This window comes from Sitophilus oryzae, unplaced genomic scaffold, assembly GCF_002938485.1.
Source record: "Sitophilus oryzae breed Bouriz unplaced genomic scaffold, Soryzae_2.0 scaffold_1190_pilon_pilon, whole genome shotgun sequence".
Lineage (NCBI taxonomy): Eukaryota > Metazoa > Arthropoda > Insecta > Coleoptera > Curculionidae > Sitophilus > Sitophilus oryzae.
In genome coordinates, this window is record NW_022145827.1 from 624,504 (window position 1) to 648,893 (window position 24,390).

The window sequence follows — 24,390 nt, forward strand, 5'->3', positions numbered from 1 at the left end:
TCTTAAAAAACTCTTGAAAAAGGCCTAACAAGCCGAAACATATATGTAGAGTTAAAGTTACTCTTATTAAAAGTTTTTTGAAACATCTAAAAGCGTGCTTTATTAAAATACTAATATTTCAACGATGTTTCACAAGGAACCAACCACAGCTTCAGTACAATTTATCAAAAGCTTAATGTAAAACTTCATCTGAATTTCGACATACTCGTAAAAGCAAAATGTATCTCAAAAGGTTTTTAATATGTAAGATAGCATTCATTCACAGATTACATTGTACGACATAAAATCTTGAACTAATTCTATTTAAATTGTTCTATATTCAATAATATAAAATATCTTATGTCCATATAATGTAAAAATACATGCTAATGTAGTAAAAATACATAATCTAAAGTGAACTTAGTCGTATAATTACGATACTAAAGAAGTATAAGCACATTGTAAGCTTAAATACCAAATGCTATTCTATTTCTACATTTTAATTTTACACACCAAAAATGTAAAATTACATGATAAATGTAAAATTCCAGACAAGATTGAATTTTACACATATTTGTGTGGCATAAAAGTAACCAATAATCTAATGTGTATTTTTACATATTTTTTTATCAGTGTGTGCTGTAGAATTGTATAAAAACTTTCTGAAAACACCCCGTATACAATACTTAGTTATAATAGGTGCTTTTTTGGAAAGGATTATAACTGTCATACACAATGATTAGAACATTATTGTACGCTATTCATTTAGATCTATTATTTCAGTTATCATTACAAAAATGATACTCTTATCGACATGCGAAATTTCGATTTTAACCAACGAAAAATCCGTATAATTTTCTCCAATTTTCTACCGACCGCGGCACGTGTCCCGTACCACTTAGCCACCAAACCGTACCGTCTCTACTTCCACCCTCTCTAATACATTCCGTAAACGGTGGGCGTCCATAAAAACCAATATGATATTTTTTTAACCCGTCAATCAATCACAGTCCATCGTTAGCTGGATCAGTCGGTCTAGCTATAGAGTCTGTCGGTAGTACCGTAAAAATTCTACATACACGTCTCGTTGCTCGTATTATCCGCCTCAACTCACGGCATATTAGACGAATTCATGCGTAAACGCGGATAATATTTAACATTATACCTGATTCAGTTCACTTCGGACGGCCGTAGCAAAAGCCAAAAGTACACCAAGCGACGTAATGACGTTAGGCATTAACATTGAGTCGCTGCTGGTCGTTCTGGTGGGACGATCTCGGTGAAAAATTCAACCGAAGAAGAAGTACAGCCAAAAAAGCGGGTTTATTTAAAAATAAATGGTTATGAGGCGACCGGTGTGCTGATTTTCGGGCGAAAATGCGCTGGACTTTGATCTTGGCGGTGACGGTGGCGTGCTGGTGCGCTAAGGGCCATTGCAAGAAGGTCGAATCGAGGGCCTTGACCGTTGGAAGGGAGAAAAAGTCAGAAGAAAGGGCGAGGATAAAGGAAATTGGGCTGAGCGATGTGTGGCCCTCGGAGAAAGAAGCGGAGCGATGGTGGACGCAGCTGGATGATCAAGGTAAACAATTAATAGGTCTTCTTTTAGGTAGTAATCAACTAGCATAATTATAATTTACTAATGTTCACTTGCACCGTTTGTATAAACTTTCTTTAAAGGCTAAACAGTAATTAACTAGAATATTTTATTTGCACCATTACATAAACGTTGTTTATACACATAAACGTTGTTTATATTTATTTAATCAATGTTTAAACTAAACGGTCATATTTGGGCGTTTGGTTTGGTTTCCGAGTAGATTATTATTATATTATTATTCTAACTTCATGCAATTATTATTCTGTGTTTTGTTATCATATTATTTGGCACTTATGCTTTTAGTAAATTTTTATACTTAGTTTTTATTAAAAAAAAAAACATACAGTATGTCCCCGGATTATCTTTACAAGAGAAAAGACTTTTTTATTATTGACATTTTGAGAAAAATACACTATTCATAAAAATCTTTGTTTGTTCTAAAATGGTTAATCCCGTTTATACTTTTCTAAATTTCCGTACCATTTCAGAGAAAATTAAGAAAAACATGAAAATATAGTTAAATTTTTTTGTGCTATAAGTGCTAAAAATAAAAAGGCGTTTCTGTGGTAATATCAATTTGATTTCATTCTTTGATAAATGGTTATTATTATTAACTTTGATTAACGTCATATTCTTTGGTGTTGTTAAAGTATAACATTTTCCGATAACTGTCATCACTCTTTCCATAGCATTGAACTAATCAAATTTTGTGCTTCTTTAACATTTTAAAAGAACAAAAAATATTATGTTTGGTTTTTTAAAATATTATGTTGGAAACTATAAACGGGGTTAACCGGGGATTAAATTTTAAGAAAAGCAAAATTTTTTATGAATTTTTCCCAAAATGTCAATAATAAAAAAGTGTTAAGAAGTGTTAAGAAAAAGTTAAAAACTCTTGTTAAGACCATTCGGGGACCATCCATGGTTCGGAAATCCATGTCATACAGTATGGATTTTGATGAAAATTACATTTTGGAAGATGATTTGGATATCTCAAAATTATCGACTATGGATTTCCTTGAAAAATTTATGTGAGTACTATAACTATTTTGACGAAATGGACGAATGTAAATTTTAGCACTTCACTTTTTTCTGATACGGACACAGGATCAGTTTTCTTCTTTTCCTAATATATCCTGATATCTTTCACATATATTTGCAATTAGATTTTCTTTGCAATTAGAGTTCTAATACAATAGTTTCTTTTCTTTTTTTAATTTCATCGCGATCCATGTCCCGAACTTATTTTTAGTTTAAAAGCATACAAAGAGTACTACAAAATAATTTTCCCTTTAAAACAGAATTTATAATTTGAAAACTATGAAAAAATTACCTGGCGTTTAACATAAAAAAAAGATAAACAATGTTTGAAACCAAGGAAAAGGTACAAATACGAATATGAGGTTCGCTACCTTAGCAAAGATTTACGTTGTTGGCAAAAATATTTGCTGATTAACTAAGCAAGCTTTCATTGTACATGGGGCATAATATTATGTAACAAAAATAATCATCGATTAAAAGATAATCAGTGATTACTTAAACGCTGTTTAAATGCAAATTGGTGCGAAGGGTCATAACTCACTTGTATTAAAACACATTAATGTAAATTGTTGGATTTGTTGGTGCATATATGCAAGTAGGGTTCTTTATAGTCTGTGAATGATAGTAAAAGATTATTATTAAACTTACTTAATCCTTAACAGCTATACAGAATAATTTTAAAAACATGAAAAGTGATATTTTCATACATTTTTGTACTCGCGATAGTTTAAGTATATTTTCTTGAGCAATGTAAAGAGATTGTTTATTTTTACAACTTCTACAGAGAGACCAGCTGTTTCTTTTTATTTTGCAAAAGCACCTGGAGCAAAACTTCTCATTTATAGTCACGCCCCTTCAGCTGTTGTTTCGCATACCGTAGAGTCGTTCAATATTCGCCCGAAGTCTAAAATTTTCTTTGTATTTTTCGGTTGAGAAACCTTTTTTCAATCACTGGATTTGTAATGGCTTTAGCTAGATGTTTAAAAAACGCTTTACCCTCCACCCTCCCTTTGTGAAAGCATTTGTGTAGCTTTGGTGTATAATATATCCATTTAATGGTGCTAGCGTCAACCGTTTGAGAAAAATTGTTATTTACATTGTTATTACACATTAACTTAATTTTAATATATGTCTATAATAAAACAAGCAAGTAAATAACAAAAACGATAAAAAATCCAAAAATATCAGAAAAAAAACTTACATAATCGCTATAGAGGAGTCTGGTAGGCACTTCTAGAGTTTCTGTATTCAATAAATCAGCACGCCGTACACTAATGAGTTTATCGCTTAATTACCTTATCGAACACCTATTGACTTAAATGTATATGCATTGAGGATGCATATTATGCATCCTCATTACTACAATTGCAGGCGTTTACGATATACAGGGTGTCCCAGAAATAAGTGCAAATATTTTAAGAGGTGATAGATCTCAATAAAAGAAACATATTTTCTCTTTGTCGTTTTTCAAATAAGTCCAAAATAACGAAGTTATTTTACTTTGAAAATTTCCAAAAAAAAAATATTTTTTTGCTAAAATTTTGAGAACCACTGGATATTTTCTGGATTTTCTTTCTTGTAAATTTAATCTAATACCTATGTTGCCATATTATCAAGAAATTATGTTTTATAACTAAAAATTAAAAAAAATTCCAAAAATTTTTTCAAAAAATTTCGAATTTTCAATTTTTTTTGGCGAAAAAAACCTCATAGGCGTGTTTCTGGGGTTGAACTATACTACCAGTTAAAATATTTGCACTTAATTCTGGGACACCCTGTATATAGAAATGTTTAGCTCGAGGTGTCTGACAGACCACTATGTAGCCCTTAAGGGTTGATATTGCCTAATTAAAATAATAAAATAATTTCCAAGGTTAGTAAAGTAATAAATTGAATGATTAAAGGCTAACATGAAGTAAATTTTAATAGCTGCAGTAACAACTATTAAAATTTACTTCAAGATGTAAACATCGTTCATTAATATGTTTTTGTCATACGCTCCCAAAAACAGCTATTTTACGGACTCATTTCAGTCCGTAAAATGTTTCTTTTTCGGCCTAGGCCGTAAAGGTCGTCATGGCAACCTTTATGGACTAAAATGTCTAAATTGTTGATGAATTTGTGTGATTTTGTGACAAATTTCGAATGACATGTCAAAATGCGATGAAATAAACAAACTCGTTACTAAGATATGAATTTATAAGCCAACTTTTTCAAACATTATAATTTCAAATATGGAAAATTTGCAAATATGCGTTCTAAAAAACTGTAAAAAGCGTATGACAAAAAATAGTGTATGTAACACGTACCTAAATTATGTTTTTTAGGACTCATCTACTATTTCGGACTCGGCTAACGCCTCGTCCGCAAACAGTAATGATTCGTCCTAAAAAACATCATTTTAGGTACTAGTTACATAAATAGCTATTATAATTATTCGTTTAACATTTATTGATACAATATTGAATTCCAAAATACATTGATTTCGGCTTGCTGTAGCTGTTAATGGATATTGCGCAAAGTATTAAGTTACATAACAGCTATTAGAAATTCTATACAGTCCGGTCTTTAAAAGGTAAATAGGGTTTATTAGACTATACAGGGTGGCCCATCGAAAACGTTCCGCAAGGCATAACGGCCAGGGTAATTTTTTTTCAGAAAATCCAAAAACACGTCAATTTTGTTTGCGAGGGGGACAACTTTTGCCCCAAAAATAATTGCAAAATCTTCAACCCTCTAAGCGGGGGTGTCATCCCCCAATTTTTTTCAAATGGGAAGGGGGGTCAAGTGGTACCGCAATAAAAAGGGCTTTCTATTCTCTATACTTTCCCGCTTCGCTTTTGAAAATTGGTTGAGTCATTGAGAAAATATGAAGGATTGAAATTTGAAAAGTTTATTTAAACATTTACCAGAGTAAATGATAAGGATAAATTCTTCGACCAATTTGCTGTTTTTTCTTATTAACATTGAAAATGTTTCTGTTATCCTATATAAGGGAGCCCAAATCGAATTAAAATGCTACATTTGCCACACCATGACGTCATATATACAAGGGTATAGGAAATCTCGGCGCAACGGCGGCAGTCGGCCAGCGCGCGCAAAACCATTACATCGCTAATTGTTTATTGATATATCTTTATTAGTTTAAAAGCAAAAATATAGGGTTTGCTTTGATACCTTGTCAAGACATAAGCGAAACTTTTAAATTGTTTCTTTTTTCATTTAGGCCTTCGTTTTCGTTAAATGAAAGTTATATTAAAGAAAGTCTATTTTAAACCAAATTTTCGCATGATTGAAATGAGTTATTCATGTTTAAAGTTTTTTTGGTCATAAGCGCTAATGGAAATGTTTTTTGTAAATAATTATAAATAATTACTCCCTACAAAGACTTTATTGTGTACTGGATCAAAAATAAGTATTTGTTTCTCTATACGGTGGTATTAATATATCGATTTTTGATGATAGTGCCCTTTTTCCCGGTCTAATTTTGTACTACTTTTGGAATAAGGGTCCCCATATCACGTACTTGTACTTCCTTCCCTGAAAAATTCAGCTTGTGACACCGAAGTGGGATATATATATAAAAACTCAAAGGGTTTTTTTGTTACATCCATCCCGCCGAAACCGCCTCACCAATCTTGATGATTCTTTTTTTAAATGAAAGGTATATGTGTCTAGATTTGTTATGAAGTATTATTATATCGTTTAATCGGTATTTCTTTATGTAAAACGAATAAATTTTAAAACATACCTGAAAAACACCTACACAAAATACCTCCAGAAATCAATTATTTGTCATTGTCAATGGTGTGTCAGTTAGATTATAGAGATATATAATCTCTAAATCTATAAAGTTTTTAGATATTTTAGGGGTCAGTTCATACCACTAGCTTTAGATACATCAATATTAGCACAAAGGTTCGTTTACAGGACATTAATGATTAGTGAATTAGTTATGCAAAGCGATTTTAGAAAATCCATCCTCTTAGAGTCTAAAATTATGTCGGACGATTTGTTGTATGAAAATCATTTACTAGAAGAATGAAATTCTACAGAAAGAAGAATAAGAAGAGATTTTTGAAATTCATCAACCAAATGGGTAAAGTTAGTAAAAAATTATATAAACCTTCGTGACCTCTGTATTATACACATAAAAATTTGCACAAAGGATCATTTAAAAGACATGAGTTAATTATTTGGATATAGGAATTTATGAAATTCATACCCTTAGGGAGTAGAATAGGGAATGAAAGTTTGCTGTACGAAAATGCATTACTATAACATCTAGAAGTATAACATATTATACAAGGGTTTATTTAGTGACATCAATAATATGAACGAAATATTTCTTCTTCAAATCATCGTTCTAGCAATAAAAAATAACATAAAGAGAGTATTAGTGCTCTGGAAAAATAAAATAAAATCAGGGAAGTATATCAAGAAAAACGACAATTATATGTCAAAGCTATTTATTTTAGTATACAGTTTATATGGGACCATAGGTAGGGTTCTATCCATAGAGGGTAAATGTCATTTTACTATTTATTATTTTCGAGAGATTTTCTTTCTTGAGATTTTGCAAAATTTCGACTTTGGTTCGAGTTCTAAAACACCCTATATATAATTATTAAGACATAAAAAGCCGTCACAGAAGAGCGCCATAAACTTCGTTATTTAACATTCATCCATAACGTTCGTTATTTAAACATATGTATGTAATACACTCATATTAACACTAATCATATTTTTACGTTTTTATTCATCATTTTCAATGCCCCCCCGGTTGCATCTTTGTAAAGGACTGTGAATTTTATTTCTAGATATTTACGCATTTTTTCACTTGCCACAAGGTTGAACGATCAGGTGTGGTAGTTGCTAGATAGCTGTTCTGTGACTTATGCGTTGAAGTTCTTCTCAATATCGTTAAACTTTTTAACAATTATGGTGTACTCATCACTTGCAGAAAAAGTGGAAATAATCGACATTTATTTTAAAAATAATGAATGTGGCAATCGGGTTGCGCAGATATTCAATGAACGCCATCCTGACAAACACCTTTATGGCAAAATTGTTCGCGAGTTAGTAGCAAAATTTCGCGAAACTCTGGTTCTGTTATGAATAAAAGAGACAGAGGGAAAATCCTTTAGTAAATGAAGCTATGGAGGTATTCGTATTGGGCCAAGTTGCCATGGATAGTACGCTGAGTAGAAGAAAATTAGCCAATAGGACCGGCCTGAATCGTACAAGTGTCCAAAGGATATTAAAAAAACCCGTTCCACAAAAAAAAGTTCCACCCGTACAAAATTCAGTTTGTACAAGAACTCAACGAAGACGATTTTGATCGTCGCTTGCAATTTTGTGAAACTATGAGTGAACGAGTGGCGAATGATAATAATTTCCTATTTAATTGTGTGTTTTTTCGGATGAATGTACTTTCTTTTTGAACCGTGTCGTTAATCGGTACAACTGTCGGTACTGGGCTGAGGACAACCCCAGGGTTTTTCACGAGGTGTACAATGTGTCCCATTTTGGTTGAAATCATAGGGTATCTCCGTTATTAGTGAAGATAGAAGGGTGTGGTTTGCACAAACCTGTCCCGCTTTTTCGTGAAACGGAAAATGCTGCAAACAAAATTTTCATAGCCCTCTTAGTTTCTGAGCTACAGGGTCTTTTCGAAACTGTTGCAATTTGGGGCACCCCCTGTATCTCTGTTATTGTTAAAGGTATCGAGAAGGCGAAAACTGCTTATTGTAGAACTTTTTACGTAAAATACAGTGGCGTAGTCTGTTTTACTACCAAAAAAATATTTCTGAAAATATGAACTAAAGTTATGTTTTTTCAAATGGAACACCCTGTATATTTATAAATCATATGATCTGTCTTCTCAAAAATATATATCACTCTATATTTATTTTCACTATTTACTGCAATATTTAAAATATATCATTTTCTTATTAGTAGGCCGTGATAAATAACAAAAAATCAAAATGATATTTACTAAAATAGTCATACACATATTAAAATTTATTTGGGATTGATATATTTTACTTTTGAAATAACTGTTACCACTGAACCTGTGTGAATATATTTTTCTTTTTTTTTATAGCGGAATGGGTTTGCGAATATCTAAATGCTTGAATTATTAAAGCATTTTTCAGGTGTTCGACATTGTTGTAGTGCCCACGATATATTTCGTATTTCAAAAATCCTCAAAATCAGAAATCGAGAACGGAAAAATCCGGGAATCGAGGAGGCTATAAATATGCGTTCATTGGTTCCAATTCATTGATTTGAAAAATAATAATTTAACAGTATTCTAATATTTTCATGAGTTATGTTCCCTATCTTGCTGAAAGTATATTTCACGTAAATTAGCTAAAGGAATATCTAAAATTTCCGATACGATAGATTATTCGTACGTATACACGTATTCCAAGATTTACAAATAGCGGTAGGGAGTTAAGTTTCCCTAATATATAACGAATTTATTAGCGGCTCCCAAAATAAAACAAGAGACAGATAGCAGTATACTTTTAATAATTCTTTAGTTTTTTTTTATTATCAATCATGGCCTACTAATAAATATGATCTTTTAATAAAAACTTTTAAATATTGCAGTAAATAGTGAAAATAAATATAGTCTTATATATTTTTGAGAAGCTTATGGCAAGACACATCATATGATTTTTAAATATACAGGGTGTTCCATTTAAAAAAACATAACTTTAGTTCATATTTTTGAAAATATTTTTTTGGTAGAAAACCAGACTACGCCACTCTATTCTACGTAAAAAGTTCTACAATAAACAGTTTTCACCTTCTCGATACCTTTAACCATAACAGAGATACGGGGGGCGTCTCAAATTGCAAAACTTTCTAAAAGACCCTGTAGCTCGGAAAAGAAGAGGGCTATGAAAATTTTGTTTACGGCATCTTCCGTTTGACAAAAAAGTGATACAGGTTTGTGCAAACCGCACCCTTCTATCTTTACTAATAACAGAGATACCGTATGATTTCAACCAAAATGGGGCACCCTGTACACACAAAAATCCTCAGAAATTGAACGTGTGGGCTGGTATTTTTGGAAATTCTATTATGGGTCAGTTTAACGATATTGAGAAGAACTTCAACGCACAAGTCACAGAACAGCTATCTAACAACTACCGCACCTGATCGTTCAACCTTGTGGCAAGTGAAAAAATGCGTAAACTTCTAGAAATAATAAGAAAAAACCTCAAATTGGTCCAAAAAGAAATTTATCCTTATCATTTACTCTGATAAATGTTTAAATAAACTTTTCAAATTTCAATCCTTCATATTTTCTCAATGACTTGACCGATTTTCAAAAACGAGGCGGGGAAATATAGAGAATAGAAGGCTCTTTTCATTGCGGTGCCACTTGACACCCCTTCCCATTTAAAAAAAATTGGAGGATGACACCCCCGCTTAGAGGGTTGAAGATTTTGCAATCATTTTTGGGGCAAAAGTTGTCCCCCTCACAAACAAAATTGACGTGTTTTTGGATTTTTGGAAAAAAATATACCCTGGCCGTTATACCTTGCGGAACGTTATCGATGGGCCACCCTGTAGATTAACACTACAGGGTAAGTCTTAAAGTGCAGATATTTTCAGGGCAGATTTCGATAAAAAAACGTATTTTTTTCTTACCGTTTCTCCAAAGTAACCGAGTTAAAGTCCTTAAAGTCCAAAATAACCGAGTTATTTTACTTTCAAAATTTCAAAAAATAATGATTTGTTGTTTAAATTTTAGGAACCACTGGATAATTTCTGGGCTTTCTGTCTTGTAAATATAATCTACTACCTATATTGCCATATTATCAAGAAATATTGGTTTTTACCTTAAAACTAACAAAATTTCTAAAAATTTTCTCAAAAAATTCCAAATTTTCAATTTTTTGAGAAAGTGTTTCTGGGGTCGAAATATACAACCTTTAAAAATATTTGCAATTATTTTAAGATTCGCCTTATATAGAGAAATTTGAAATTTACAGTGTGTTTCAGCGGCCCACAGGGTATTTCAACGTTTGTTTTAATATAAAAGGTTTTATAAATATAGTTTGATTGATTGTTAAATCTCATATATCAATATTGAGTGCATTCAATAACATTAAGATTTAAAAATTATTGTTAAAACTAAACCTAAATATTACAGTTGTTGGGGGTTGGAACCTTTGGTGTAAACAGCAAAACAAAAAGTCTAATTCACCACAATACACCAAAACACTTATTTTAGCAAATTATTAAAATGATGATGCTAACATGGTTAGCGAAACGCGCATCCAGTTTTAAAAGTAAAGTGTTTTGGTGTATTGTGATGAATTAGCGCTTTTATTTTGCCAAAACTAAACCAATTTTTTTAAATCAAATTCTGTTAACCTTAGTTCTGTTTATTGAAAGCAAAATATTGAAATTGTACTGTTTTAACGACTACACTTAAAAGAAATAGACCGAAGAAAATTGAATATCACGACAATTGTTTGTTTTTGTGTTGTTTTCAAATAAGCATCTACAGAAAAACTGACTTTATTTATAGATATATTATGTATTATTTTCCTTTTTTTTTAATTCTAATATTTCTAGTTAGTAATGCTTAAAAGTATATAAATATAGAAAATAGCATTTTTGGTTTTAATATTGACTTTATTTATGAGATAATTGATATGTCTCTGAAAATGAGAAAAAAAAGCTAAAAGTAATTTTCTCGATAACTAGTTAAGTGGAGAATGTGACCCCTTGTCTCCAATTAGCAGAATTGCCGTTTTGATACTACTCACTCTGAGACCCCATTTAGGGATGGTACAATTAGATTGTTAAGTGTCTATAACCACAGATAAACTATTTATAACCATTCGGTGATATTAAGGAAACGGATGAATTCCATTATGCTCTTCCCGGCAAAACCTTCAAGATCTACGATGCTGCAGCCTCCGAGAAAATGATTCTAGGTCCCACAAAAACCCGGACAGCGGCATATGAAACAAAGGACAGTTTTCACTTCTATCGGGTCCTTGTAGCTGAGAAAAGTTTCTTAAAAGGGATGCCCATTTTAACAACATGTTTGCTAATTGTCCAGTGGCCCCTATATACCAGCATTAAGGATGCTTCACGCTACACCGTAACGGGTCCGAGCCGTGCGTCGGTGAAGACACGGCCAAATATTGTCAAGTGTTCTTTACACATATACATTCATGCTAAGCCGAGCACGGTCCGAGCTTCGCCGGAACGCGTCCGTTCCCCGTCCAAGAAATGTCGGTGTACATTTTTCCTCGGATCCGCTACGTTCCGGCCCCGTTGCGGCAAACATAAATGAGCTGCCGCGGCTAAATACTTCGTTCGTCTACGGGCCTATAGCGACTGTTTTCTAGCAGTGTTGCCGCACCCAACTTTTAGCGCGTACCATATTATAAACTAAAAATGTACCACTTTGGTACAATTTTTTAAAGCACAACAAAATACATCTGCAAATGACTTTAACCGGTTTGGTCGTTGTGAATTTCTTCATAAATTTCTACATAAAAAAACTTCCTGGAGAAAGACACAAATCGAGACGAAAAACATGAAATAGAAATTCAGAAAACCCAATTATAAGTATGTATAGGTTGAAGAAATGTAAGTAATTCTAATACTACACACGATACTTAGAAAACTTAAATTTTATTAAAAAAAAAACGCAAATATAGAAGCATGTTAGAAACAGCAAATTTTTAAGTTTTTTCTTCGGGTTATTTAATATAGGCAACCCTATAGACATTACAACGTTTATAATACGTCGTTAATTAATGCGGATTGTCTCCGAATGGTATCGGTAAGGGCGTTTAATGCAATATCAACGACGATAATTATTAAATATCTATTCATTTTCGGTGCGCGTGGGAAATAATTATTGTACCGAATCATCCTGGATTTGAAAATGTAGTACCACTGTACCAAATAGAATTAAAAGTATCAAATTTGGTACAAATGTACCACTGCGGCAATACTGTTTTCTAGAATATAATCGGCACGGACATGATCCCCGTTGTCCACTCGGTGTTGCATCTATGTCTACTTTACGGAACGTGCCCGGCTCGGGTACGATCCGGTGTACCGTGAATCATCCTTTAGCGTGGCGTTATATTTACGCGATTTAATTATGATATCACTCGATTTCCTAAGGTCGTATATGTACCAAGTTTTTGCCTACCTACGTATATACCAAGTTTTTCCTTCCTTACATATAAATTATTGGTTTAAGTAAATTTTTTTAAAATTAATTATTTGAGGATTATTAACAGAACATTTGATTTCTTATATTTTAATAGTGAAATGACAATGTCAACGTACAATATTAAAGTGAATGGCTTTGACATATTTAAGATGAAAGTTTTTCTAACTTTATTTTTCCTAACCTAACCTATTCATAGAGGGATGATTTGAAGAAAACATTTTTTTTTCTTCGTTCATATTATTGATGTCACTAAATAAAGTAAAAGTAAAGATTTGAAGATAACGTCTCCTTTTTGCGCCAGGGCTAATCTGGACGGGGCCTACTTTGTTTACGCGGAATCCGAACCGAGGTCCTCGGCCATATCACATTCAATGGCCTACCGACTTGGCAAGTGTCTAAATCGACTCTTACTCACGAGATATCCGATTTCATCCGGCCTCGAACCGGCGTGAATCAGCAGTGTGTGTCAATAGATTTTACACTTTTGCCTTTATTGGACAACAGCACGATACAGAGTTTCGAACCGGTTACCCGTCCATCCCCTAGTATCGCCTTACGTCGCTTAACTTCTGTGTTCTAATGGGAACCAGTGTTTCGACGTAGCTGGGTCGTTGCCATTCACTAAATAAACCCTTGTAAAAATTTTTATACATCTAGATATTATAGTAATGAATTTGCGTAGGTACTGCAATATTTCATACCCTATTCTTACTCACTAAGGATATGAATGGATTATAGGGTACTAGCGTACAACATACGCACATAATTTTCATTATATACACACAAATTTTGTCATCAGTACATAATTTATTTTAGTAGTTTAACCCTCAACTTGCGTGGTGAATTTTTGTACCGCTTATGGCGTGGATTCGCCGGACCCCAATTTTTTTCAGTTAAAAATACATGATGACGAGATTTTATAAAAAGCTGTTATGTTATTTTAACACTGTTTACAATATACTCAAACTTGTGAACAAACAATTTTATTAATTTTGAAGAAATTAATAAGAATGGATACAAAAATAAGGTAATAGCATTTTTTAGGAATTTTTAACAACAGAAATATACTTAACTTGGCCAAGAAACCCATAGAAATTAAAAACATATATATTTTATGATTTTACTGTATTATTAAAAGTACAAACAACTGTAGAATAAACATAAATTATTTTCAACAAAACTACAAACCTTGAATGTACAGGGTGGGTCAAATTCGACGCTTTTAAATGGAAACACCCTTTTCTATAGGAGATAGACGATAACTAATATCGGTGTCTGGAGCTCAATTTTCATCAAAAACATGATGGTGAAAACGGCACATCAATATCTGTTACTGTTTCGGAGTTACGGGGTGTTTTTCAAAAATGTGCATTTTTAACAAATCGCTGTAACTTTTTTGCTATCGAAAATTTTGTATTTCTATAACAACATTTCCAAAGCACCTTTTTACCTAGAATTTAATGGTTTAAGTATAATTTTTTTAAAATTAATAATTTAAGAATTATCAACAGAAAAATTGATTTTTTATTTGGGACACCCTCTATATTTTTAATTAACCGAAAAGAATTTAAAATTGCCTTTCCAAAAATATAGCACACTTGATATTTTGTTATAATCCCCTTCGAAATACAGAATTTTTAAAAGTTCGCCACTTTTAACTAGTAGGCTTTGGACCCTTTATTGATGATATGCCCTTAATGGAACTCGAAAACATATTTTTCCAGCAAGACCCACCGCCTCTGATCGCTGAAGTTATCAGCAAATTTTTGCATCCAATTTCAAGAATAATTGAATAGCCAACCAAGATTCCAGCCGTTGGCCGTCGAGGCCGCCTGACTTAGTGCCCATGGATCTAATCCTATCGATATATTTGCGGAAAAATAAAGGTTCCTTATTCTTCCGTATAATCTAGACAAGAATTAGAAATACTTAGCAGTTATGAGAGGGTATCTTTCACCCCCACTGAGTTAATGAATTCCGCGAGAAATGTTCAAAAACTGCCTCATCTGTCCATAACAGAAGACGGTTGATATGACGAACACCTATAGCAAAATCTCATGTCTTGGTTTGCTATTTATTTTTCTTGTTATTAGAATAGTTTAAATGTGTTGATGTTGATTAAATATATTTTAAATAGTTATAAAATTCTGCATCTCTCATAGCAAATATTATTTTCGTCTTAATTGATGCTCACAGCTAGATTTTTTTGCATTACAACCGGTGCCGTTCAAAGCCTACTCATTTAAAGCGGGCGAATTTTTATATACTCTATATCTCGAAGAGGAATCGAGCAAAATATCAAGTGTGTTATATTTTTGGAAAGGTAATTTTAAATTATTTTCAATAAATTAAAAATACACAGGGTGTCCCATATAAAAAATCAAATTTTCTGTTGATAATTCTTAAATTATTAATTTTAAAAAAAATTATACTTAAACCATTAAATTCTACGTAAAAAGGTGCTTTGGAAATGTTTTCATAAAAATACAAAATTTTCCATAACAAAGAAGTTACAGCGATTTGTTAAAAGTGCATATTTTTGAAAAACACCCCGTAACTCCGAAACGGTAACAGATATCGATATGCGGTTTTCACTGTCATGTTTTTGACAAAAATTGAGCTCCTGACACCGATATAAGTTTTCGTCTATCTCCTATAGAAAAGGGTGTTTCCATTTAAAAACGTCGAATTTGACCCACCCGGTACATAACCTTTTCAAATACAGTTCATGCTAATATAGGATCTGCATTTGCCGCACATGGATCGTACAAATTTGATTCATGATATTTTTGTTTTTTATTATTTCTTCGTTGACATATGGTTGACATATACCACATCTCTTTCTTTTCTGGTACTGATTATTTAATTTTGTCTCTTCTATATTTAAGAGGTTCAGATTCGGAGTTATGGTTTCTCTTCGGAGAAACATCAATGTCTCGATGATCTTCATCTCACTTAAGTCTTTTTAAGTTCATCAAACCACTTAATTAATGCTTCCTCAAAATTAGCATCTCAGTGAGGCACACTTTTTAGACTACCCACCATCCTAATAATGAAACATTCTTGGCGTGGTGGTGCCACACAGACCCCAATGAAACTTTAGCGCCCGCTGGTAGGAACAATACTTGATAAAATCAAGTGCGCCTTTAACAGTGGCATATTGTACCCTATGGTTGTACCCTAACTTAAAGGTAAGTGGCGCGATGAGGCCTAATTCTTAAACGTAAATATTTTACAGTGGTTTAAATAGTGCTTGGGGTCCGCTAGACCCCACCACGCCAGTTGAGGATCAACCTTTTAAAACAATTCTGGTGCTAGCATTTCAGATGATTTTATCCAATTTCTTAAGTGGTAAAGGTCCTAGAGAGAGAGCTTAAATTTTATAATTAATTGGCATGATTTAATGGTACTAAAGCTAAAATCTCTCCACTAATTAACATAACTATTTGTCTTGCATTCAGATAAAATCTCGAGCGGTTTTATTATATATGCTTTTTTATATTTTTACAGAACATTTATTGCTTTCATAAATTTTAACTGGAAATCACAACTTTTTGTTAATGATCTAATCTATTAATGTGTGTCTGTAAATCTTGAACTTTAACTTTTGTTGCTTCTTTTTTAATTTTATATAAGTGTACCAATTTTTACCCATCTGGATTAGAAATAAAATTTTGTAATTTTTACCTATAGTCTGTGAAGCGAATAAATTTGAATTTGACAGTTCCCGCGGGCTTTTCTAGTGTTAATTTTATTCCGTCTCTAATAGAACAGCCTCACTTGACTATGGCTGAAATTGCACTCCTTAGTCAATGTAGATAGTTTTAGTGTTAAGAATAATAATTTTAAAAACTATGTGGTCATCTTTTGACAAGTTTATATTAGTTTATTAATTGTAGTAAACATTATGTGGTGTGTGGTGTGAATATTTTATATGTAATTTTTTGGATTATATTCGACACTACTTTTTTCATATGACACAACACTGATGAAGTCTATAATGATCCGAACGTTTTTTTAAACCAAATAAAAATAATGAAAAACCAAATGAAAACGTTCGGGAAAAACGTAATCAACGTTTTTCCCGAACCTAAATCCCAAGAAAATCAAAAATTTTAGAATAATTTTACATATAAAATGATAGAGATCTTTATTTCATAGCCATCGCTGACGCCTTTTTTTCTATGATATTGTATTATTTGCAAATATAATTTTTCGAACATTGATACTTGCAAAATATACATATAAATTTTGTGAATGCAAATAATAATACATCACTATTAGTAGATATTGAATGTTCTTTTGTTAAATTATATCGATTTTCAAACCCCAAAATTTAAAATATATTTTACATTTTATCCATTATCTGATGTACCTATTCATTATTTGTATATTGTAAAACATTTGCTACATTTGTGTGGTTCATTCCAAACCAAAGTATTTATTACTATAAATAGGTATATGTATTGTATTTATTAACAGTATATTATGTATATTTCATGTAAACTATATCATTTTTAAAATACAATGTTTATGAATGAACACGTATCAATAACAATGTATCATGAATACATGTTTTCCATGTATTCTACAACATATTTATTAATCCGTAGTATCTAACTAGCGTGACGTCATCAATCTCGCTCGGAGGCTGTTCTATTAGAGACGGCATTGGTCTGATATTTAGAAATGTCAAAAGCTGATGACGTTTTACTTTTGGCAATTATGACATTTTGTGTTGATTTTTGCAAGAAGAGGAAGAACTGTACCACTTATTTTAATATTTTCCTTTTCTATTTCACGGAAGTAAAAAGAGTTACCTATCTGATTCGTTCAGGCACTCAGTTTAAAGAATATCAGTAACTTTTTTGACAGAGGGATTTTATATTTGCCATGTTGGTAAAAAATAACGGTCAAAATTCAAAGTTATTTATTTTATAGACTTATAGCAAATAACAAATTGACAAGCTGACTCTCGTGGTATAAGTAAAAATAACAGATGATGGCAGTACCTTTGTTAGTCAAATATCTACCTAGCGGTATTCAGATACATTTACTGAATCTGTTATTAGCTCGTAAAGAAAAATAAATTTAGCTGTAAAAATTAGACAAAAACTTTCGCGTTTATGAATAGGGCACCATACAATTCATATTATGCCTACATAATTTTGAATGTATTTCTATTATATAATTAGTTAATTATAAATTAATTACATAATTGATTTTTTTGATACTCATAAAATAATATACAAGGCGATCTTATAATAAGTGTAAATATTTTCAGGGCTGATAGATGTCGTTAAAAGAACCATATTTCCTCTTTTCCGTATATTCCATTTTTCAAATAAGTCCAAAATATCCGAGTTATTTTACTTTTTTTTCCGAATTTTTCCCAAAAAAAGAAAATTTCCCAAAAAAAAAACATTTTTCTGAATTTTTTTTCTTGTAAATTTAGTCTACTATCTATGTTGCCATATTAGCAAGAAATTATGTTTTTTAATTAAAAAATTATAAATTTTCAATTTCTATTTTTAATTATTTACACTTATTTAAGACTCACCCTGAATAATTTCTTACTAGTAAAAACTTGTTTCATTATTTAATATGTTTTTTTTGATCCAAAGACAGTTGCAGATTTCACAAATAATTTATTTCTAAAGCTCCCCCCTTTGTACAATTCACAATAATCTCGCTCTAACAAATAGCTCAAGTTCTGACACAATATTTTTCCAAATGTTTACACTGTACAGGGTGTCCCATTTTAGTTGAAATCATACGGTATCTCCGTTATTCGTGAAGATAGAAGAGTGCGGTTTGCACAAACCTGTGTCAATTTTTTGTCAAACGGAAGATGCTGTCAACAAAATTTTCATAGCCCTCTTCGTTTCTGAGCTACAGGGTCATTTCGAAAATTTTGCAATTTGGCACAGGCCCATATCTCCGTTATTATGGATAATATCGAGAAGGTGAAAACTGATACATGTAGAACTTTTTACGTAGAATACAGTGGCGTAGTCTGTTTTTTTACGAAAAAAAATATTTTTGATAATATGAACTTATATTAATAATATGTCTTTTCAAATGGAACACCCTGTATATTTATAAATCATCTGATCCGCTTTGCTATGAGCTTCTCAAAAATATATACCAATCTATATTTATTTTCTCTATTTACTGAAATATTTAAAATATATCATTTTCTTATTAGTAGGCTGTGATAAATAACAAAAAATCAAAAATGGTATTTACTAAAATAGTCATAAACATATTAAAATTTTATTTGGAATTGGATATGGGATTTTATATAATTGGATATTTTACTTTTGAACTGTTACCACTGAATCTTTGAATATATTTTTCTTTTTTCTATAACGGAATGGGTTTGCAAATATCTAAAAGTTTGCATTGTTAGCTTGTATTATTAAAGCATTTTCCAGGTGTTCGACATAGTATTAGTTGCCACGATATATTTCATATTTCAAAAATCCCCAAAGTCAGAAATCGAGAACGGAGAAATCCGGGAATCAGGGAGGCCATCATCTGGAAATAATAATTTAACAAAATTCTAATATTTTCGTTGTAAGTTAAGTTGTGAGGGGGAGACACATCTTGCTGAAAGTATATTTTACGTAAATTAACTAAAGGAATATTTAAAAATTCCGATACGATAGCTTCCACGATTTACAAATAGCGGTAGAGAGTTTTCCTAATATATAAAGAATTTATTAGTGGCTCTCAAAATAAAAGAATAGGCCGTTAGCAGTATACTTTTAATAATTCATTAGTTTCTTTTATTATCAATCATGGACTTATATCATAAATATTATGATCCTTTAATATATTTTTTTAAATATTGCAGTAAATAGTGAAAATAAATATAGAGTGATATATAGTTTTGAGAAGCTTATGGCAAGGCAGATCATATAATTTATAAATATACAGGGTGTTCCATTTAAGAAAACATAGCTTTAGTTCATATCTTAAAAAATATTATTTTCGTAGAATAACAGGATACGCCACTATATTCTACGTAAGAAGTTCTACAATAAACAGTTTTCACCGTCTCGATACCTTTAACAATAACAGAGATACAAGGAGTGTCCCAAATTGGAAAATGTCCAAAAAGACCCTGTAGGTTAGAAATGGAAAGGGCTATGAAAATTTTGTTTAAGGCATCTTCCGTTTGACAAAAAAGTGGCACAGATTTGTGCAACTATTTGTGCTTAGCCAAACCGCACAATAAAACGACTATATCTTCACGAATAACGGAGATACCGTATGATTTCAACCAAAATGGCACACCTTGTACATAAAACCAGTTATAAAATTAAACAAGTATTGCCGCAAAATATACTAGGAAAATCATAACAAATTCTCAATAATTCCAATCAAAGTTAAATGAATAAAGTAAATAAAAACTGTCAAAAAATGAAGTCTGATTAGAAACCTTTCTTTTTTTTTGTCTATGGCATTTACAAAAATTAATGAATTATTGTCATTAAGTTAAGTCACTTAGTTAAGTAACATGAAAATTCAGGAAAAACTAAAAATCTGAGATTTTAATAGTATATTAAACAACGAGTTTCGAAAACGACGTTCTGGACACGAGTTCGACAGTTTGTTGGCTCGAGCCGCAGGCAAGAACCACAAGTCGAACGAGTGTACAAAGAAGTTTTCGAACGATTTTTTTACGCTATTTTTTCTTCGACTACAAATTTGCAGCAGACTCACTCAGTTTTTGCCAGTTTTGTGAAATAATTTGCGATGTAATGATGACACTTTTCTAACGGCTGCATTGCGTTTGGCGTTTCAGCTAAACATTGGAGGTTAAAAATGTTAAAATTGGCACATGTCGTGTGCAAAATGACACATGTCTTAGCACACAACAGTTTGCAAAACGCCAATTTCAGATCGAGTTTTCCGTGTATCAAACTGCATTTTCTAGGCTAGTCGTAGAAAAAGCTGTGTTTTCGTACATGATAATATGATGCAAAGTCTCAGTTATTTTAATTTTAATTTTAAAACTACTAGAAATTTAAAAATGAGGCTGTGTATACTTAATAGTAGATGTTTTTATACTATACCGTCTAGCTAACTCCTACATGAACAGACATAAATAGTATTTTAAAAAGAACACTTATAAAAAATTATTTTTACTACAAACAAACAAATAGTCGATTTTATGGTCATAATTGAATCACCCTCTAGAAGGTTATAAATAATATTTTTTTAATTTTAAACCAAACTGTCATTCTTGCCTCCCTACCCTATACAGAGTAATAATATATGACTGAAACTAATTGCGGCACTATCTTTTGCGTGTGTTCCCATTGATTTATACCCTTTTCAATTTTGTCGTTTTGCTGGAATTCGAAATTTATGCAAATTGATCTGTTCGCGTTTGGTACACATTTCTATAAATCCAACGAATGAAATATCGCGGTTCGTATATTTTTCTTTCATCAAGATTGATTGGAAAATTGATATGGATTGGCGATAATTGGCGTCAGAAAGTGAGACGCTTTTTCCGCTTTAAAGAATTATCGGTTGGTACTGTTAGGCTTATTAAAGCCAGCCTCAGGTGCGATCTCACTTTGAAAGTAAGAATAACTGGATAATGACATACGTGCGGATAATATTTGGATCAGAATGAGATTAAGAGTAGTATATTAAATGTAGTATATTAAAGTGTTGAATATCGAAATACAAGAAAATTATGCATACCAATGACTATAATAAAAATAAAAAAATATCTATACATATGTGGCGGATTCGTCTCTCTAAAAAAATCCTATATGGGTAATTCGCAACTGCAAGAAAATCTACAAAATAAAATAGTTATTTTTTGTAAACACTTCTGCGTTAATCCCAAAACGGAAACTACTTGTCAGAAGTTAGGTTTACAGATATACAAATTTGCCTAATGAACAAAAAAATGCTTAACGTTTCGGAAAGTTTATCTATTTCCGTCGTCGGAAGCAAAAAAAAAATACAAAGAATAAAGAAAAAAAACTATTTAAAATATATAAAATTAACTATTTGAGAACACTTTAGTTTTTTAAAACAGATACGTCTACTAAAACCGTTGACGTTCTGTTAAAATGACATTATATCAATTAAACTTCAAAATTAACAATTACTACCTGATAACAATTACTTAATAAGGTAAAACCAAGAAGCTCCAAACTTTCTGTATTGTTATTTTTAATTTTTACGTATGTTATGTTTATTTATGTTATGTTCTTTAAAATCAAAGAAGCAATTGCCATACATTACTAACATCTACAGATGCATGATGTTATAATAAAAATACATTTATTTTTATTAGATTGTATTAAAAAAGCCTCTTTTATTTTTCTTTTAGAGGCTATCGCTCCTTTCATTATAATTTTGGCGTTGTTAAAATTTATTATGTGCCCTGTGTCCCATGAATGCTGACAAATCTTAGATTTGTGAAAATCTCCATTTCTTAAATAATCTTTATGTTCTTTAAATCGAACATTTAAGGGTCTAGATATTTCACCAATGTAAAATTTATCGCATCACATGGTGTTTGGTATATTACATTTTTTGTTTGTTGTTCTGTATTCATTGGTTTAGTATGTGAGAAAAAAATAAAAAAAGTACAAATAAAGTGTTTACAAAAAATAACTGTTTTATTTTGTAGGTTTTCTTGCCGTGGCGAAATACCCATACAGGATTTTTTTGGACAAATATAATAAAAATGTCTAACTACATTATGACTGAATTTTATTTAATGCTTTTAATGAAATAGTAAAATCTACTTGGAATCAATGAGTACTTATTTAAAACTTTCACTAGTTAATAGTATTAACATTTTTTAAAAGTTGCTATTAGGCTTGGATCAACTCAAATTAATAAAATTGCGTTTATGTCATCAATGAGGCCAAAATCGCTAAAATATCAAGAGACAACTTGTAATCTGCATAAAACTGCATACACTATTTTGCTAACAAGATAAAAAAAAATCAGTGGCATACATGCTTTTTTTAGAAAAATATTCCAGTCATAACCCATATGGGGTGACACTTTTGTTAGCATTACAACAGGTCGTTACATTTATAGTAACTTTTACTCCCAAAATTTCATTCAAACGCTAAAAGTACTTGGAAGAAAATTATAACAAATCGAAAAAATATTAAGACTAACATCCTGTAGCTACGAAACAAAGCAGAATCAGAATTATGTTGATATGAAAAATAAATCTTATTTTTACGTGACGAATCCCCCCACGAGTCACATGTTTTTTGAAACAACCTGTATATGAGAGTAGAGACAAATACTAATATTTCCTTAACATAAGATAAGCGAATAATATGTAGGTAGAATAGCAAATTTCAATGCAAAAGTCTTTAGGTTGGTACTAAATTAGTTCTGTTGTTATTTTAGGTGCATTACCTCAGTATCATTTTTATTATCTTAATTTTTATCTTTTCAGGTTCAGATTTGGATGAAGCCAGAGACAAAAAGAAAGGTGGTATGAAGAAAAAACTCAAGAGGTACTTACTGCCTCTGCTGATAGCCTACAAACTGAAGTTTTTCACTCTGATTCCTGTGATGATCGGAGGATTGGTGCTTCTTACTGGAGCAACGGGGTTAGCAGGATTCTTCTTTGCTCTATTTGCAGCAGTTATGGGACTAAAAAGTGGTAGTCATCATTAAAAGTGGACAGTTTTAATAAAACAAATTATGGTGATCCGATTAACAATGATGTAAAAAAGAGTTTTTATCTCTTTGTTACCGAGTATTAAAACTAGATTATAATATTAAATTGTATTTATAATTATTTATTTGATGATATTGTACATAATATTGCTATTTCATATTTATTTAAAATATTTATTTTCTATAAATAGTAGTTAAGCCTTAAATTAGTTTCCTTGGGATATTAGGTTCCGAAAACCCTGAATTGTGTTTTAATTTTGTTTAAAAATCTTGATTTATTCTATAAACAAACGTTTCGACAAACATTAGAGCTTTCATCAGTGTGATATATCTACAACAACATTGATGAGGGCTGTAATGTTGGCCAAAAATGTGTTTGGCCTAAACAAAATTCAGCGTTTTCGGAACCTAATATCCCAAGAACATTAATTTAAGAATATTTCAATACAAGGTTCAAGAACGTGAAATTTCCAAGAAATAAATAGTAGTTAATTAGATTGATGATTAATATCATTTTTATCATATTTTCTAAAAATTATTATGAAAATGAACTATATTTTATGAGTCGCACTGTAAGATATGAATATTCTGAAAATTATTATTTCATATTTTTGTAGAGTTTAGACGCGAAAATTCTGGTTCTTAAGAATTATTAAAATATGTGATTTATCAAACAACTGAATTTTTGTTTTATTTAATTTTTTTTAAAACTTAAATAAAACAAAAATTTAAATTTTTTAAAACTTAAATTTTTGTTTTTTTTAAGTTCAGAACAACAAACATATTATAGTTCGAACACAAAAAAAAATAATAACAAAATAGGAGGCGTTTCAAAAAAACATGGCCAAGCGGTTTTCTG

General features: G+C 31.2%; 1 protein-coding gene across 1 annotated transcript; it reads left to right on the forward strand.

Annotated features, from left to right (window-relative positions):
- The first annotated feature begins 1,019 nt into the window (after positions 1 to 1,019).
- Positions 1,020 to 24,155, forward strand: LOC115891684. The gene is made up of 2 exons (XM_030912226.1): positions 1,020 to 1,558; positions 23,305 to 24,155. Exons 1-2 carry the CDS (start codon positions 1,357 to 1,359, stop codon positions 23,526 to 23,528), a joined length of 426 nt encoding a protein of 141 aa, XP_030768086.1. The 5' UTR covers positions 1,020 to 1,356; the 3' UTR covers positions 23,529 to 24,155.
- Positions 24,156 to 24,390: the final 235 nt, after the last annotated feature.

Bases quoted from the DNA above. Each gene is read 5' to 3' on its own strand.
- LOC115891684 (XM_030912226.1), top strand. From the start codon at position 1,357: ATGCGCTGGACTTTGATCTTGGCGGTGACGGTGGCGTGCTGGTGCGCT. The intron at 1,559-23,304 runs GTAAACAATTAA...TTATCTTTTCAG, and splicing joins GACGCAGCTGGATGATCAAG to GTTCAGATTTGGATGAAGCC.